Here is a 20,593-nt window from a genome sequence, read left to right as displayed (position 1 = left end):
ACGCCTTTTGATTTCATATGCTGCTCTTTGACAGGAGGCAATTGTGCCAAATCTCCGACCAATATCATAGATATACCTGAAAAATATTTTAATACACATATTGAGCAATAGGTAAATGTGTTAAAAATGTAGATCTATTATTCTAAGAAACTTAAATGTTAAACATACCTCCAATACTTTTATGACACTTTTCTGGAAATGCTTGTCGAAGACGAGAGTCTATGTTTTCAAGTAACATCTCTCCCAAGAAGCACATTTCATCTATTAATATGTACTTTATGTGAGAAATTTCCTCTTGGAAAGTCGCAAGTCTTGTCCCTTGTAGCTCACTGAATTCTTTTATTGGAATTGTCAACTTAGAATGAGTCGTTGATGCTCCAATGTTGAATGCTGCAACTCCTGTTGGTGCAAGTACAAGTAGAGGAGAGCGTTGTGGAGAGGCTGCATTTTGTAATGTTTGACTTATTGCACCGATCAAGTATGACTTACCTATTCCTACCGTGCCTTCAATTATCATATATAAGGGCGATACATTTTGATATGTATGATAGTGGGACATTATAATGTTGACTGCTTTGTTTTGTTTGTCACTGAGGTTTCCATAGTCCACACATTGTGGTATATCATCATGAATAAGATAACCGCTATTTCTGATTATGTTAATGAAATTTGTAGCTTCATTTGTGTATTGTTCACCTTGAAATTATTGACACCAGTCTGTCTGTCGATCTATATCTCTTCTGCCCAACATATCTATTTCTGAAACTTGCATAATCTGCCCATGATGAAGTCTAGATAAAATTTCCCATTCATTCTCTGTGGTAGTACTTTGGGCATTGTTGTCTTCAGATTCTGAATCAGCCTCATTTTCACTATTTTCAATATCTCCTCTCCTTTCCAGGTGCCATTGATTATATCTAAAGTTATCCCATTTTGCAACTATTGATTCATCATTGTGGCCAATATCTGTGTGAATTTCACGAAAAGGCTTATAGAGCAACAATTCTGAAGAGAAAAAATCAATCCATTTTTCTGAGTGATGTGCAGAAATTGATTGGAATCTAGGAAATACTCTTACAATAGCAGCGACTTTCCTTGGACTCCATTTGTTCTCTCCTCTTCTTTTTCTGTTATATATCCATGATTTTGCAGCATCAATAAGGCACACAACTTCCAAAATTTGTGGCATGTTCCTATATGCATCGATGAAAGATATGGTATGTTCTTCATTGTCATCATCAGTATTTAAGTCTACGCGTTTGAATACTTCCCTTGAAACATTTAAGTTGACAAATGTTCTACCACTTTGTACCAATGGAAGTTCTAGTAGCATGTGACTTGTTTCTTGGACTCCAATATCCCTTTCTATTAGTGTTTTGGTAAGAAGCCTTCTATATGCTTTTGCTACTAAATCATCAGGATTTTCTATATTTGCTAACTGTAATAACATCTGATGGTATGTTTTTGAGCTTTTTTCAGCGTTGGCTGCATACTTTGCAATATATTGAGTTACAACATGTTTTGACATAATAGGTTGCCAATCAATATTTTCTCTCCATAGTTGGAGTATGTATCGATTATATGAGTTAACTCTGTCATCATTTCTGAATGGATCAAATTTCATTTCACCACTTTCTAAGTCTTTATAAATTCTAGAAGCTTCTAAATTTAAATGCCATGGAGCATTATACCTATATGTCTTTCACATATTTTATCAGTAAACAAAGTAATATATTCAAGATAGACAATATTTACATTTGAAATGAATAAAATTGGTTAGGAAATATTTACCTGCAAACCAATTTCCCTCTTTTTTTGCGTAGACATGCACCCTCTCGACACATTGTGTGTCTTTGAACAGTATTCAAAACCTCATCATAGTCATCATGGAGAGAAGTTTCTGCCAGTTGTCTTGTGTTTTTTAGACATGGGTGTAGATTGAAATTTCAATATACCTAGAATGTGGATTACAAATTGTCAATCTCTATTTGTACTTATTTTAAACTGTGTATAATATGAAAAGGGCTTGATTTGCTAATTTATTGTAATCGTACCTGTATGTTTCGGAGGCGTGTGTCTTGTCGAGGGTTACATGCATGAACTAAATCATGTAGATATGATTCAACATAGTACAATTGATCTGGATTATTCCAATCAATATTATCCATATTTGGTGCTCCATTTAACCATATAAAACCATGCACATGTGGGGATCCCCTATGTTGCCATTCGTATCTACACCAATAGTCTTTGACATTCATGCCCTTGTCGAGGACCTCTTTCCTGAAAGTTGAGTATTGTGAATGCATGTATTGTGAAACAATGTGAGGATAATCGATGACATTTTTTTTTCTCCATAGTTGTGCTTCTCGTGGATTGTTTGGTGGTGTTTCGGGCATCAATACATGCAAATTTGGCCAATACAAGTCTGTTGCACTTAATGTGAAAAATATTGTTAGTCTTCCAATTTGGTGAAGCATGTCTGTTAATTTTGCTCGACACTTTATCCAATAAGATCTTGTTCCTCTTAAACTAGTTCCAAATCGCATCAATCTATCTGCTAGATGCGAATGTGGTGTGTTGTCCATGTGTTCACACAACTCCTGTATTGTGATTGGCATTTCATGCAAACTTCTTTTTACACAAACAACTGTGGAGCTATGTGCTCGATGTCTCATAATCATGTTCATCATATAATAACGAAATCTTGGATGCTTACAGAATCTATTATCTCTGTATCGTAGGAGGTGCTTGGCAAATTCATGTAGATGTAATTTCCTTAGTCTCGGTTCCAACCAATCACATTTACCATTGGGAAATAAAGATGGGAAAGTCATGTTGAGAAATCCTGGCGTTGTATATTCATTTATGGGAGATGCACCGATCATGGGCCAATCCATCATTGTTGTTGGGTCTACATTAGGATTGTTGACCCATGCACAGATCAACTCCATTTCCCTTTGGGCATTTGGTGGTTTGGATGCCATCGATGTTGTACACTCTATTATGTTTCTCTCATCTGTCTCCATAAGGGGGCCCACAAAAACAACTTCATTTCTATCAGAATCAAACTCCATATGCAAAGTTCTTAACTCATTAAAAACATTATGATCTAAATTTGGCGGTATATTGTCTAGAGCATTTTCATCAACAATTACATTAGAGTAAAACTTATCATGTTGAATTTTGTATCGTAGGGCTATGTAGACACAATATTTATATACTGTGAAATTATAGCTTGTCCCACGTTGATCCTTTCTGTGAACTACAATCAATGGAAGATCTTTAACTAAATGTGGCAATTTTTTGGCCATATTTTCAATATTCTGTGGAAAGCTTATTGTCTGTCCTTTGTATTTGAACTGACCACCAGTTGCATGTGTCACTTACAAAATTGGGCTAATGCGTGCAATTAGCATTTCTTCCACTTGAGATAAATTTGCCAATTCTGTTGGTTGGGGCCCGGGATCCATATTATTTTCAGATGAAAATCTATGGTTGCCTTTTTCTTGTCTGCATCTAGTACAAATAGGCCCTTGGGGACTACGGGAGACACAGATTCCAATATAAGATTCTTGACAAATATGACACATTGTTGGTGATGCCAACCTATCTAATTTATTACGAAATGCCATTTGAAATTTTATGAAATTAGTCTCTAGTAATTTACTGGCATTTGGGATGTCATGTTCAAATGATTCAATAGTGAATTGTTGTCCCTGTTGATTTACATTTTTAGGTGTTTCTCCGACATGTTCTGCTGAACTTGGCCCTTCCTCTTCTACATTCCTTTGAAAAGCTACTTTGTGCACATTCGTTTTGATATTTTCATGATCCCTAATTTGTTGTGTTTCCCCTAGTTGGGGATTACTTTTTACTCTTGCCTCAGTATGTATAGGACACACCTCATCATAATTTGGATCTCTTATGACTTCCTGTGAGTGAGCCTCCTTAGATATGCGTTGACATGTATTCTATTTATGTTTCTATGTTGCTCAGAATGAGAGCAATGCTTATGTATTTGATTGACTATATTCCTATTAAAATTTTCCTCTAGTATTGTTTCACCTTGTAACTGTTCATTTGTCATTTCTGCTATATATTTAGCGCATCTTTCTCTATCTTCTTTATTTATTTGTCTTGTAGACTCATCCATTTGAGCATCTATCATTTGTTGCATACGTCGCCTATGATATTCTCGTTGATATTCTCTCTGTTGTTTTCTTTTCTCTTCGGTCTCGAAGAAGTGTTTCCTTGGTCGAACTATAGCTACTGTATCAAACACATAGAGAACTTAAATAAATGGGAAATATACAAATACAAATCGTTTGATATTATTAGAAATAATAAATTAAAAATAAAAATTCTAAGACGAGTGAAGACAAAAATATATGAAAAATGCATACTTTTATTATAAATGCTGGAAACATAGTTCAATAAAAAATAATTAAATGGGTCTACAGGCCTATTCCTGTTTTGAGTAATATCAAATTGAAGATTGCAATAATGTGCTTATCTCATTATAGATTTAACTAAATAAGTGAAGAAAACACTTAATGTTTAAAACTATGTTGTTAGACTAATTTGATGTTCCGTGAAGTTGATAAATCCACCCTTACATAAACCTTGTACATTGTTCTTTGTACTGAACTTCTAATTGTGATATCCATAATTTCGATTCTATGTCTAAACTTTCTGAGTGAGTAGTTGTTAGAGTGTTATCCACATCTTCTTCTACCCAATTTATATTTAAATTCAGTGGATTCCTTCATCCACTATTCCAACTTTTTTTAATGTCAGCAATATTTTGTTTTTCCCACAATGAATATGATAGCTCATTAAATAAATATTCGCTATCAAAAAAAGTATTTATTAATATCACTTTTATAAACTCAAGATTTCAGTATTATTTTTTTATTTATGACTTATGGGTTGATTTTTTCAATAGTAACGTTAAAGAGTAAATATGAGTAAGTGTAGTGCATTTTATTGAGAAATATAATATCGGATAAAATATAATATATTCATACAAAAATTTATTTTTATATTTAATAAATACAAAAAAGTATCTTGTACATTAATAAGTACAAAATTTTATTTGTATTTTAATAAATACAAAATTTTATTTGTATATTAATAAATACAAAATCTTATCTATATTTCCAATACAAAATTGTTGCTTTCAAGCTACTGCAAACATTTTTGCATTACATTTCCTTGAGAAATTGTTGAATGCGTTCGACTTGTTGAGTAGAGCAATGCATATTATTTGTATTTTCAATACAAAATTGTTACTTTCAAGCTACTACAAACATTTTTGCATTACATTTCCTTAAGAAATTGTTGAATGCGTTCGGCTTGTTGAGTAGAGCAATGCATATCATACTGTTCACCATAAAAAAATTATTTAACAAAGTCCCCAAAATTGGCATATTTGACAAATGTGGTGCGAAAGATATCAACAGTTTCTAGAATTTCGGTAACATCTTCGCCTTCAACAACATGTATACGAGAGCTTGTGAGTATGAGCCTCTAGATAAATTCATTACATTGGTTACTTACATCTCTTGCCAGTTTTTGGAGTTTTGTTTCATTGACGTCATTGAAATTAACACTTGATAAAGTGGAACTTGTAACGGAGACCTTAGACTCAGAATCTGGAACATCAATTATTTCTATTCCTTGTAGGTTTTCCATGACCTAAAATGAAAAATCAAAGAATTATTGGTAGATGGGAACAACTATAGTTAAACTTATTGAACTATAATTCTAATTGTCAATTTAATTTTCTATCTATATTTTTTCATTAAGTTAATAATTTTATGTTTTTTGAGAAATTTGTTGATTTTATTTATTTATCTTTATAATAATTTTTATTATAAACTTACTTTAAGAAAAATCATGCAACTAATACCTAAATTGAAATGGTGAAGTCAGTAAATCATTGTTCTTTGATGGCGCTACATTTGAGAATAAGTAAATAATGTAATCTAACTAAACGAAATAAAATTTAGTTTAGTTTTAAATTTATTTTGGAAAAGAAATAAAATATTAACAAAATGCATGAAATTTGGACAAGAACATATAGAAATAAAAAATCTATATGTTCTTGTACCAAAGTTTATCCATCTTGTTAATATTCAACTATAATCATAATTGTCAATTTCTTTTTCAATCTACATTTTTTATTTAAGTTAAAATTATGTTATATGTTTTTATAAATTTTGTCAAATTTATTTATCTTTTTTAAAAAATAATATAATATTATAATTACAATTTATCATTAGCATAAATTAAATATAGAACTAATTATAACACTAATTGAATTATTGAAAAACCCTAGTTGATTTGTGATAGTAATCCTCGTCCTAACTATAAAAATTAAATATAGAACTAATTATAACACTAATTGAATTATTCAAAAACATCTAACTGGCTGCATTGCCTTCGAGATAAGGAATAAACATTCTACTTTTATAAATTCATTCACAAAATTACAATAACATCTATTTAACGACATTGCCTTTCAAATAAGGAATAAGCATTCTACTTTTATAAATTCATTCACAAAATTACAATAACATCTAACTGGCGACATTGCCTTCTAGATAAGGAATAAACATTCTACTTTTATAAATTCTTTCCAAAATTGCAATAACATCTAATTGGCGGCATTGCCTTCCAGATAAGGAATAAACATTCTACTTTTATAAATTCTTTACAAAATTGCAATAACATCTAACTGGCGGCATTGCCTTCCAGATAAGGAATAAACATTCTACTTTTATAAATTCATTCACAAAATTACAATAACATCTATCTGACGACATTGTCTTTCAAATAAGGAATAAACATTCTACTTTTATAAATTCATTCATAAAATTACAATAACATCCAACTGGCGGCATTGCCTTCCAAATAAGGAATAAACATTCTACTTTTATAAATTTTTTAACAAAATTGCAATAACATCTAACTGGCGGCATTGCCTACCAGATAAAATATATAAATTTTTTACTATAATGACATTTCAATGTTAGAAAATTTAATTTGTTATAGATAATTTGCAATTCTAGGTTACTGGTCATTTACTTTTTTACCAAGCTAGATAGGAATTCCTCATTCCTCAATTGAGCCATGCCTAAGAGATGCTAGGTGTACAACCAGAATCCTATGTCCAACAATTAGATATTTGCAAACATGTGGATTTGAGTGCCTTCATATTAATGTTTGCATGTCCTAGTGTTAGCATATTACATTTACATATGACTACAAACACCATTTCTTTAGCCTCAATAGGTTTTATCTTCTCAGATGTCTAATTTAATCATTGTGCTCTCAGAAATCTATACGGATCATTTTCTACCCAAGTTGTGTTTTTTCTATTTGTGCGTTGGTCTGATCTCTCTGTTATGCTATCAAAAACCAATACATGTGGATCATTTTTCCTTGTGCAGGAGATGGAGAAAATCCTTCTTTATATATGACTAAGAGAGCAAAAGTAATTGAGATAATCTACAACGGCTATTATCTCTATGCCAAGACCTATGCCATTTATGGTAGACATAGATATGCTATTGAGGTTTTGCAGAATGCTATGCTACATCATTTAAGAAATTAACGCATAGAGAATCACAGTAAAAATAAATATTTCGAGTCTGAGCTTAGTATAAATGCAGAAGATCAACATTTATACTCAGAGTTTAACATAAATGAAGAGCAATTGTCAATTACATCATCAGATGCAGTGGCATCTGAGTTCATAAGAGTTTGCAAACTCCCGAAGTTGAATCCCCACTTGATACTACTTTTAAAAAACCCACAATGCTTCTTTATCAGCATTCAGAGTTTGAGCTTGGCATAAAGGCAGGAGATCAGCATTCAGAATGAGCCTGACATAAATGGAGAGAAAATGTCAATTGCATCATTAAAAGCAGTGGCATATAATTGTCAAAGTGATTTTGACACTCCTGAAAGTAATTCTCCACTTGATACTACTTGCATTAACGTGACCATGCCTCTTGATTAGCATTCAGTATCTGAGCTTACTATAAATGCAGATCAATTACAAATTGCATCATTGAAAGCAGTGACAGATGAGTTCTTAAGTGTTGAAGACACTCATGAAAATAACTCACCACTTGATGCTACATATACAAGTGTGCCTAAAACTCCAGACAATAAGGAGCAGCCTCAAACAATTTGTAGTAGCCATGATTACTTAATGACTGGAGTTTCAGCACTGTCACCATCAGCAAGAGTGTCTGAAACTCATGACAATATCCATTCACCTGAAAGTACATATAATCTACCTCCAGAAACACATTTTGCATACTACTAAAGTTCCCATTGAGCCAAAAAGAAAATTCCTTGATGGTGACAACATTGTCTCCTACTCCTTCAACAAGAGTCTACACAACCCAGTTTCCTGAAAGGACTTGCAATCTACCTTTCAGAACATCAACATGTTTATTTGCACGCCGTTTTCATACTCCTGACAAGAACCAATCATCTAAAACAGATCACAGTATATCTTTGATAACTCTGACATTTCATTCAGAATATGAAAGATCCACAGAAACATGTGCACCACCTAAGGGTACTTGCAGTCCGCAATTAAATTCTCTCCAGTTTCAGTGACAGCTCAACAAAAATGCAGAAACCACCTTATTCACTGTAACTTTCAACCATAACTTTACCTGCTTTACTTGTGGAACAGATCAAGGCATCAGGGTCTACAAGTGTGATCCTTTTGAAGAGGTCTTCAATGGATATTTTGGTCATGGAGGGATCAGCATAGTGGAGATGTATTATGCAAACAAAATTTTAGTATTTGTTGGAAGTGAAGACAACATCCACTGTCCCCCTAATAAAGTTATTATATGGGACTATGAGTTTCACAGATGTATATTTGAATTTACTACTGAATCCAAATTCCAAGCAGTAAAAATTACAAGGAATCATATGGTGGTGGTTTTAGAGCAGGAAACATGTGTATACAATAGTATACAAATAAATCTCTAAATAAATATTGAATCTGCTACAACATAGAGAATCACAGTAAAAATACTCTGAAATCTAAAAAAAATCTTTAACAGAGTTTTGAAAAAAAATAAAAATTCAACGAAATTTCAGTCACAAATTGTTATTACCGCTAAAATAGAAAAAAACTCTAGTAAAAAATTGTTTTGACCGCAACAAAAATGACCAAAAGATAAATACTAAATGTTGTAGGGCTTACCTATGAAACCATGAACTGTACGATCAAATGTGATAGAATCTTACTGTCCTGCTACAAAGGAAATCCCTTTCGGTGGTTTTCAGGGGGCTGCAACTGCAAACCAAAGATGATATGCATAAGAAATTCCTGTAGCTTGAACTTCCAAAGCCGTGGCAGCACCAATTCTTTTCACCAGCTCAGGATCTCTTTACAAACCAAACAAAAATTTAAGAGGAATCACCTATAAAGAAAAATGCCTCTCCTCTTGGATGCGTTAATTGTCATGCGTTTGAAACTGTCGGAATTATTTTTAAAACTCAAAATATAATTAAAATAAATTTATATCAAACGTTATGCTTTTAAAAGCTATTATAAGGCAAATAAAATAAAGGCATATGTCTTCATGGAAAACATCGTATCACACGAGAAGTTGTAGGTCCTCCGATTATTTATGCATAATTGTTTGTGCGGAAACGGTGAGGGTAGAATAAACAGTGAAGAGTTTTAAATGGAAATGGTATGCAAACATCAATGACTCTTGAACTTCAAGCATAATTGTTTGTGCAGAAACAGTGAGGGTAGAATAAACGGTGAAGAGTTTTAAACAACAATGGTATGCAAACATCAATGACTCTTGAACTTCAATGCGTTAATTTTCCAGTTGGCTGCATCTTTGTAACCCTTTATAATTGTTATGTGTTTGTAACTGACAGGAATATGGATCATTTCTTTTTTCTTACATCGACAAGTCTAATGACCCTTATATGATGCCATTGTAGGTTACGCCTCTCGACGTAATTAATGTAAATGAATGTTTTTGTGAATATGCTGACAATAGTATAATGATCTTAGAAAGAAAATAGAATAATAGGGGGGGGGAGATTGAAGACTTCATAAGGTTATTGTAAGGTGGGGGGAATTAGGTATGTATGGAATGATGTGGGGGGGGGGGGGGGGGGGTGCGGAATTGTGCACAAAACATGTGGAGAGCTAACCTAATTTGATGTTGCCTTAGGTAAACCGCACCACTAATTATAGAAACCAGGATGCCATGAGAAACCCAAGGCGTGGACTGACTCACAAGCAAATAGGAATTCCTTACACACAACTATGCAAGTGTTGAGGAACACTAATACAAATTTGTGGGTACGTGCAAGGAAACCTTCAAGCACACCAATATCCCTTGTACACGAAAAACTAAGTGTTGATAAACAATAATACCAGGTCATCAGTTCGTACAAGAGAGATCCAGAACACATCATGCCATGAAAATATGCTCCAGTATGCACCTATTGTAAACATACCCAGATATGGAAGATCCAGACAATCGTAGATAGATGCAGTCATAGGACAACAAATGCTAGTCAAAAATGAAAATCCTAAAAATCAAACAAGTCACACATGCATGACCAATTGATGTCTCTTGCCAAGAGTAGGATTAGGATGTAGGACTAATCTACTAGACGAGGGAAGGATTCATCCCTAGGGAAAAAGGATAGGGTGAGTGGATTTAGACTAGGAAATTGACCAGATGAACCTAAAGTCTAACTTGTGGACTCGAGATAGACCTCAAGACTTGATGAAACTCACACAGCAGGACAAGCTCAAGAAATGGGAGACAAAAGCTCATTTTGATGGGACAATCCTTATTCATAATTTTAGCAAAGACTCATCATCACACGTGTGGTTACTCTGGCATGAGTGGAGGAATGTCGTGGTGAGCAACTTAGATAGCGAGGATTATGGATGTGAGGTGATGGAGCATTGGCCCGATATACGATGGATCTTAGATTATGTACCTTAGTGCGTACATGTAGGTTTTTACCAAGGTACTTTCCCATAGCACCACAAAGTGGTTTTCACTAATGGACGAATTGATTTTTCTTTACTTTTTTTTTTTGGAATTTTTGATTTTTTTGATAATTGATGACCCTTCAGAGGACTACGCATAAAATATTTTCAAGTGCATGATGTTCATTGGTTCATCCAAGGGGTCTCCTTCAGGAGTGGTCAACTGATATGCCCCTAATCCATATTTTGCTATGATAACATATGGTCCAAGCCAGTTAGGCTTGAACTTGCCTTTTTTCTCTCTTTCTTGAAGGTTTATTTGATTTTCCATGAGAACAAGATCACCAAGTTCAAATTATCGAGTTCTGACCTTGTTGTGGTAAATTAGGCGTAGGCGATTTTCATATACCTGGAGATGATTTAGGGCCTTGAGGTGCCTTTCATCCAATAGTTCTAGCTCTTGTAATCTAGCAACTTTGTATTCCTCATCTAGGAGAATATTCTATAGTGACACCCTTAGGAAGGGGATCTTGATCTCAAGGGGGAGGACAACTTTGGAACCAAAAACAAGGGAGTATGGGGTGGTGCCTGTGGGTGTGCAAATGGAGGTGGGTTAAGCCCATAGAGTAGGATGGAGTTGAAGGTGCCAATCATGACCAACTTCATTGACTGTCTTTTTGAGGATTTTGATCAAGGTTTTGTCAGAAGCCTCAACTTGGCCATTACCTTGTGGGTAATAGGGGGTGGAGAAGCGGTGTTGGATATTGAATTTCTGACAGAGCTCTTTAACATCCTAGTTTTTGAATGGTCTGCCATTATCTGTGATGATAACTTTGGGTATTCCATATCGACAGATCAGGTAGTTCAAGATGAATTTGGAGATCTATTTACCAGTAGTGAAGGTAAGGGGAATAGCCTCCGCCCACTTGGTGAAGTATTCAGTGGCGGTGATAATGAACTTGTGGCTATTAGAGGATGTAGGGTGGATTTCCCCAATGAGATCGAGCCCCCACTATGAGAAGGGACAGGGTGTAATGAATGACTATAATTCTTGTGATGGCGCATGGATCTTGTCACCATGTTTCTAGCAAGGTATACATTTCTTCACATAATTGTATGCATCTACTTCCATTGTAGGCCACTAGTATCCCGTTCGCAAGATATTTTTAGCCAAAGTGATCCCACTTGCATGCACTTCATCTAGTGCCCATTCAACCTCTTGTTTGTCTAAACACCTTAGGAGGGAACTATTGAAATGCCTTTTAAACAAGGTGTCTTCAAGGATAGTGTAATGAGAACATCGGCGAATGAAGGTTTGTTGTTGGGTTTTGGTAAGGTGTGGGGGAAGGTTGTTGTTTTATAGTAGGTGAAGGTCTCTTGATACTAAGAGGATTCAGGGCCAATGAGTACACACACCATTTCAGACTCGGGTACATCATATGCCGATATGAATAATTGCTCGACCGAGAATTCACACTTTTGACTATTTGCGGGCATCTGAAGGAGGGAGCCAATGGTGGCCATTGTATTTGAGGCTTTGTTGTTTGTCCTTGAGATTTGATCAAACTTAATTGATGTGAAATGCTACTTGATATCTTCAACCATACTTTGATAAGGAAGAAGTTTGTCATCTTTTGTTTGATATTCATCATTGACTTGTTTGATGATACGTTGGGAATCACCATGAACATGTAATTCCAATATCTTCCATTGGATAGCCAAGAATAGTCCAGTAATCAATAATTCATATTCTGTGATGTTGTTGGTACATGTAAAGGCTATCTTGTATGATTTTGGGATGCAATCTCTTTAAGGTGTGATCAACAATATTCTTGCCCCTGATCCATTTTGGGTGCAAGAACCATCAAAGTACAAATGCCATGTGGAGGATGTGGTGACAGTCATTATGAATTCATCTAGAAATTCTGTAAGGATTGAATGGTCACTTGGAAGTGGAGCATCGGCTAGTTGGTCTGCTATTACCTGCCCTTTGATTTCTTTTCTGTCCACATATTCAATGTCAAACTCGCTTAACAACATGACCCTTTTAGCCATTCTGCCAATGAGGGCAACTTTTGACAGAACATATTTGAGAGGGTCAATCTTAGCAATCAGTTTTGTTTTGTTGTTGAGCATGTAGTGCCAGAGTTTTTGTGTACTAAAAACCAGTGCTAAGCATGCTCTTTCAATGGGAGTATAATTAAGCTCATATCCTACAAGTGTTCGACTGATGTAGTAAATAGCATGCTCCTTAGTCATCTATCTGTGCCAACAATGCCCCCAATGCCACTGCAGTAGAAGAGATGTACAAAAGAAGTGGCTTTCTAGGAGTAGGAGGCATAAGAACTAGAGGTGAGGAAAGATATTCTTTGAGTTTTTCAAAAGCCTTTTGACACAGGAAGTCCCATTTGAATTTTATGTCTTTGTCCAATAAGTGTGCAAATGGATGGCATTTATCTGCAAGTTGTGAAATGAAGGGCCTGATAGATTGGAGTTTCCCTTGGAGGCTATGCAACTACTGAAGGGTCTTTGGGGGAGGCATTTCCAAGATATCTTGCACCTTTGTAGGATCAACCTCGATGCCTCTATGGGAAACAATGAAACCTAGCAATTTTCCCGATGTGATACCAAAGACACATTTCTTAGGATTGAGACACAGTTTGTACTTTTTTGATATTTTGAAGATCTACCTTAAGATAGGGATTTTCTCATGCCTTGTCTTTGATTTTCCTAGAAGATCATCCACGTAGTCCTCCATGACTTTGTGCAAGAGGTCATGAAAAATTGTGGTTATTGCACGTTGATACGTAGCTTCAACATTTTTGAGACCAAAAGGCATGACCCGGTAATAGAAAGTGCCCCATGGTGTTGTGAATACATTTTTGTGTTGATCTTCCTTCGTGATCCTGATTTGATTATATCTGGAAAATCCATCCATAAGTGACAACATTTCATGCCCCGCTGTGAGATCTAAAATCATGTTTATATTGGGGAGCAGGAAATCATCCTTAGGGAAAGCGTTGTTTAAATCTTGGTAATCAGTATAGATGCAGATGGCCCCAATAGGTTTGCCAATAGGTACAATGTTGGATACCCATTCGGGGTAGTCTATGGGTTTGATGAATCTTGCATCCAACATTTTTTGAAGTTCTTCTTTAACTAGGAGTGCAATGTGTGGGTGTATCTTGCGTAACTTCTGCTTTACTAGTTTTGCATCTAGCCGAACAACAAGGTTATGAACCACCAAGTCAGGATCTAGACCTGGCATATCATCATAGGACCAAGCAAAGTTGATTTTTGTCTCTATGAGGAAATTGATGATGTCCTATCTCTCTTGATCTGTTAGGGACTTGACAATGAGCACATTCTTTGGGGTATCTATGGTGCCCATATTGATAGTATTTGTTTCCTCTATTAACAAGTTTGACCTGTCCTATTGAAGAGGACCAATGGTAGAGAGGCAAAGGCCCTCATCCTCAAGTGTCTGTTCTAGGTTTTCAGTTTTGAATACACCCTTTGTTTATACTTTTTCTTCATCCAAAGGTGCCTCGAAGAGGTTTTCAGCCAAGGAATCATGATTTTTCTTCTTATGTCTTTTTTGCGATTGAGGGTATTGACTTGACTACCAAAGTGTCCTTTTTTTGTGTAGTTGAATCCTGTGCACTCTGTTGCAGTCTTCCAGATTAGACATAGTTAGGAGAGCTATGAGAATGTTATCATCGACGCAGACATCTAAAGTGGGTTTGTCTCGTTGGTCCTATTCTATGAGCTCAGGGTGGACAAGTTGTAGTTCCTGTGAAGTGGGGGAGATTATAGGGGTAATGGTATTGACATGGGTGTCAAAGAAGGTGTCAAAGAAGATGTTCGTAAGGCATTTCATGGAACTCCTCTTCATCAGAGTCTTTGACATCCAAAGTAGAACTTGAAGGGGCACCCGTGATAGTGATTTTAGGCACTGTAGTATAACCCAAGCCCCTGTTATGTTTGTATGTGATGGGATTTATTGGTGCTTTGATTCCTTTCTCCTCTAGCCCTAGGCCATGTCCTTTATATCCCATCTTCTCCACTATGGTTGATGCTTTTGGATACATTTTCTTGGGTATTTTTGTTAGATCCTTATCTTCTTCTTGGTACAACCATGAAGAAACATCTGACTCAAGATTTTCTTCATCAAGTGGGCTCCATTGTTTGAATGTGGTATCTTTACACTATATAAAGGTTTTTGCTTTTTTTTGTTTTCTTTGGGCTTGCCAAATGATTTAGGAGACAAAGGGATATTTCCTATTAATAAGACATCCTCGAGTTTATATTCTTCACAACCATTGTCTAGGATATTGACTTTGGGTTCTTCTTGAGATGAGGTGGAGGCAACATTTGATGCATCAGATGGAGGAGTGGAGGTGGGTCTACTTAACGGGAAATGATATGGATGCTTCCCTTATAAGAGCTTGCAATACTAGAAAGGTTGGGGATCACCTTTGATAGTGATCTCTCTACCATTGTAAGGGAACTTGAGGCATTGATGGTAGTTGAAAGGAACGACTTGCAAGGAATGAATCCATGGGTGACCGAGGAGAATATTATAGGGAAGGTCAAGATCCAAGACTTGGCAAGGAGTCTCAATTGTAACATGGCCCACTTGAAGAGGCAAGGTGATCATTCCTTTTGAAACTCTCTCTGCATCATCATAAGATTTTATTATGATTCTTCTTGACATATCTACCAAGTCCTTCAAAAGTCCCAATTGTTTTATTAATTTATATGTACACAGGTTGAGTCCCGATCCACCATTTATCAAGATACATTTAACCTTGTATTTTTGGATAATGACTTTGATGTGCGAAGGTTTATTATGGCCTTCTTTTGTGGGGGCGTCGTTGGAAGTGAACACAAGGTGTTGCTGGGTGACCAAATTTATGATGAGAGCTTGGAATTATGTAACATTGATATTATCAGGAACACGAGACTCTAAGAGGGCTTGTTCCAAAATTCTTTGTCGACGGGAGAAGTTTTGAGGAGTTCTAGGATGGAGATCTGTGTGGGGGTCTTTCCAAGATGGTCAAGGAGGTCATATCAATGAGTGGGAGACATGGGGGGAGGGTTTGGTATGGGAGGGACTCCTTGGATAGTTACTCTCCCATGACAAGTAGTTTCATTACAGTCATTCTGAGAAAAGGGAGGTGTGGCACCTTGAATGAGTATCTTGGAGGGATTAGGTCGACTTTTTGGCTAGGATGGAGCAGGATCACCTTGGATAGTGATCCTGGGTCTATTTTGGGGTGGGGAATGGTTAGCTCCTTGGATGGTTATGACATTGGCATGAGTATCTGCAGGCTCGATGTGACCTACTAAGGAGTCAAAACCTGTTATGTGGTTGGTATAATCATAGTTCACAATGTTAGATGATGAGCGTTTACCTTTATCATGTTTTGGGAAGGGTTCTTGGTACATTTTGAGTTTGTCATTACTATTACCAAGTTTTGAAGTTTGTACCTCAATATCACCCCTATTAATGAGATCTTGTATGTAGATTTTAAGTTTCATACACTTTTGTGTATCATACCCATTGATACGATGGTACTCACAATACTCATTCTCATTATACCACCTAGGTTTGGTAGATTGGGATCAAATGGGTGAGTTATCAGAAAGACCACTATGCCTTCTTGGACAAGCTTTTGAAACACAACCTCAATGGGCTTGACAAGAGGAATAAAATCTCTTGGAGTTTTTTTGTTAGATCGGGGTGGTTGCCCTAGGACTGAGACATTGTTAGGAGGTTTTTGAGATTGATTTTAATTATTTTGGTTGTTGAATTGGCAATTTTTGGTGGCAGGCTTTGGAGGAGAAGCCAAAATTTGGACCCATTTTGCATTAGTCACACCGTCATTGACTATGTTCTTGTTTTTGGACCAAAATTTTGGTTTATCATTATGATAGGAGGAAGAATTTTGACTTGATTTTTGATAATGCTTTAAGGTTCCTTCCTCTAACAAGACACACTCAAGGTCTAGGCCCTTGTCAGTCATTGTTTTGGAAAGACTTGATACATTAATATGTCAAGGGTCTTGATAGTTCGGGCACCAAATTCTTTTGAAATAATTCAATTTGATGTTGTTCTGGCATGTCCCATTGGAATTTCTTGATAAGATGTCACCATCTTTGCAAGAAGTTAGCAAAATTTTCTCTAGGCCTTTGTTTCGTGTTACAAAGTTCCATCATGGAAACATCATTGGCAATGTTGTAGGCATAGTGAACCACAAAATTTTTTGCTAAGTTTGAGAAAGAGGTGATAGAACCTCGAGGTAAGGATGAGAACCATGCAAGAGCATCTCCTGTGAGACTCTTAGGAAAGAGCCTTCGGAGGTACAAGTCAGTGTAGGAGACTTCTTGACATAAGATGTGAAACTCTTGAGCATGGTCTCGGGGGTCTTCTTTACCCTCATACTTCATGAACTTAGGCATCTCAAGTCCTAGTGGGTAAGGTGCAACTAATATGGACGGATCATAAGGACAAGGATATAATTCCTCAAATGAGTAAGGTTTCCTCTTGTTAGTCCCTTCCTTCATATTTTTGATGATGTTTTTCATGTCTTGGATTTCTTTGATGATGTCTTGCTATGGATTTTGGACATTATGGATTGTGTTTTCCCCTAGAATTGGGTGTCATGGAAGATGGGCCGCTACCGCTAACGCACTGGTATGATGAAGAAGTACGAAGGTGAGATGTGATTACTGATGTTATGGGGACTTGAGTGATGATTGGTTGTGACCCCCAAATTGTTGTGATAGGATGAAGTGAAGCTTGGACGAAGTTAGCGGTGTTACTAAGAGAAATGGAGGATTGTGGGAATGAGATATGTGGTTGGGTATAAGAAGATGGCATAGAATAATGTTTGAGAATAGACGTGATCGGATTGGATATTGGCATGGATGTTAAGAAAGAAGAAGGGGGAATAGAGATTATGGGGATGGATGCTGCAGACATTATTGACTGGGTTTGGATAATGGGTGGGGGTGAAATTTATTGAGGTTGGAGAATAGGTGTGATGATATGAGTATGAGAAAGGTATCCTTGTGGTTGTTGATCAAGAATGGATCTATCAAAATCAAGAGGAAGGCGAGCTCCATTTTCAATAAGAGTCTTTAGGAGAGCACTAGGATTATGTCGAATAAATTTCTCCATCATTTCTTGATTATAGGAGTCTTCTAGAAATGATCGCACTTCCAAAGAGAGTTCATCTTTATCAACCATATTAGGGTCCTCTTGGGGTTGATTTTGGATGTTAGGTTGCACACTTTGTGTAAGATCTTGTGTAGGGTCTTGATATAGGACACTAATATCCAACATTCCATATTGTTGATCAACCATATTTTATTTTTGAGATTGAGTTGTGACCCTACAAGAATAGTTTTGGAAAGATTTATTAGAGGAAGAAGAGATTTGATGAAAGGACTTAGCAAGGATCTTGGATTTTGGGATTTAATTTGGATTTGGATTTGAATGATTAATGGAGTCCTTGGATTAGGACATGGGTTTGATTAAGATTGCACCTTAGTCCTTGAAATGAGGATTTTAGGTGGGGGATGATTGATGAGACCACAAGCAAGGTAACAACCAAGTTGGGTAAGATTTATACCTTAGGATAATGACCAAAGTCTTGCTTTTACTAAGGATTGACTAATGATCCTAAGCAAAAAAAAGACGTGGGATAAGAGTCTTGATCGACTCAAGGATGGGGAAAATGGTACTTGGAGAGGATTCTTCTTCAAGCACAAAGCCAAATGATTTATTGATTAGAGATGAGGTCTAAATAAAACTTCACAAGGCACAAAACCTTAACGTGAGGTTAATTGGATTAAAAGGATGATTTGATTGAGGACATTTGATTGAGGATTGATTTGATGATCGAGGCTTGATTTGATTAAAGATGATTGATTGATGATCACTTGATGTGTTAAGTCCTTGGGAAGGATTGATGATGAAATATTAGAGAGAGATAATGGTGATGATTAGAAGAAATTTGATGACTAGGCTATTCTTGGTATGGACATGACTCAATAAGAGATTGGTTCAGAGGGCAAGCTGTATGAAGGGATGCAACCACCCTGATTCTGACGATAGTTGGTATTAAAAGACAAACTTACACCTTGATGGAGGGCACATGCTCTTAATTAATCACTAGCATCAAACTCATTGATATGACCATGGATGTAATTGTGGTAATGGTGCAAAAAGGTCCTATGTTTAAGCAAGAGTTTGTGGTTGGTATACCAAAACTTCTGACATCTAATAAGTTGTGTTTGTGTGAGATTCTTCTTCTTGATTGGTTGGTGGATTGACTTCTTGGGATGCTTATACAACTTGGGCTTATGAAACATGAGGTGGATGGAGTTCCGACGTAGTTTGAAGACTTGGGTTTGTTATGAATTGGCTTTTGACTAATGTTGGTTTAAATTTTTTGTGTGACTAGGACATGACTTGGGTATAACTTGAATATGATGCAAAGATGGTTAAGGATTATGACTTGGACTAGACTTGATTTTTTTTTGTTTATTTTTGGTGGTAATGACTAGGATGTTGACTAATTCTACTCTTGGCAAGAAGACAAAACAAACACATTGGCCATTGATTCAAATAAGCACATCAAGTATATCAAGCTAGTCTAAGGAATTGGTTGAGGAGGAAAATCTTTGCTTGCTAACTCAGACACACACCCAATAGCTAATCAGAATAAGGTTATTGGGTCTCCCGCAATGGATTCCCAACACCTTATTAGCCGAATCTAAATGCTAATGGGGGCACGATATGGCAAGTCTCTTGGGGGAGTTACTATCTCCCTTACACAAAGATTATCCACCTTTTGGAGGTGAACTGGGTGGCCTCTAATCCTAGAGTTCTTAATAAGGATTTCCATTCGAAGACTACTCCTTGTAGTTGTGCAAGCGTGATTGAGGCCTATATCCCTACAAAGTACTAAGAAAAATGTAGTCACACAAGCGTGATTGAGACCTAAAGGCCCTAAAAAATTCCAAATATGAGAGAATTCTCAAATAGCTCCATCCTCTGAAACTTTCATCTCAACAAGCCTATTTATTATAGTGAGTCGGAATGCCCAAGTCTGGTCGTACTCACTTGGGTCATTCCCCTCTTACCAATGCCTAAGAAAATCGGGAGGGCAGGCCCACTAAAGGAAAACACTCAACAAACTAGAAAAGTACCAAAGGTCAGTATTTCTGATTATCTAGATAGACAAGAGCATACTCTCCTACTTTCACACTTTTCCCAAACAAAATCAGGCACTTTAATTCTTTTACCTTCCTAAGTAAATTTAGGTGCCTAAGATAAAAAAAAGACACAATATTTGTTTGTATCTCCATATAAACCCACAAAATAAAATGATTAGTAGTTTAATCAATGTATTATTTGGCAAGCGAGCTGCCAAAAAACTGTTAGTAGTCTAGGGTGATGTTTTGGACTGATCGAAAAACCTGCAAAAACTTCTAAATTTTGATCAGTAGACAAAGGTCTATAAATATAATGCTCGTGCTATTATACAAACACCCACACTGAAGCGCATG

General features: G+C 36.1%; 1 protein-coding gene across 1 annotated transcript; it reads right to left on the bottom strand.

The window, feature by feature from the left end:
* Positions 1-703: 703 nt before the first annotated feature.
* On the bottom strand, positions 704-3,314 carry LOC131857122 (uncharacterized). Its single transcript, XM_059209228.1, has 2 exons — positions 2,055-3,314; positions 704-1,699 (listed from the first exon to the last, which is right to left on the bottom strand). Exons 1-2 carry the CDS (start codon positions 3,312-3,314, stop codon positions 704-706), a joined length of 2,256 nt encoding a protein of 751 aa, XP_059065211.1.
* Positions 3,315-20,593: the final 17,279 nt, after the last annotated feature.

The sequence above is a fragment of the Cryptomeria japonica genome, chromosome 1 (genome assembly GCF_030272615.1).
Source record: "Cryptomeria japonica chromosome 1, Sugi_1.0, whole genome shotgun sequence".
In the NCBI taxonomy this organism is placed as follows: Eukaryota; Viridiplantae; Streptophyta; class Pinopsida; order Cupressales; family Cupressaceae; genus Cryptomeria; species Cryptomeria japonica.
Note: the sequence above shows the minus strand (reverse complement) of the source record. Positions and strands in the feature narration are given on the sequence as shown.

Excerpts from the sequence above, each read along its gene's own strand:
- LOC131857122 (XM_059209228.1), bottom strand. The coding sequence starts at position 3,314 with ATGGCCAAAAAATTGCCACATTTAGTTAAAGATCTTCCATTGATTGTA. Across the intron at positions 1,700-2,054 it reads CACGCCTCCGAAACATACAG|ACATATAGGTATAATGCTCC; the intron begins GTACGATTACAA and ends AATATGTGAAAG.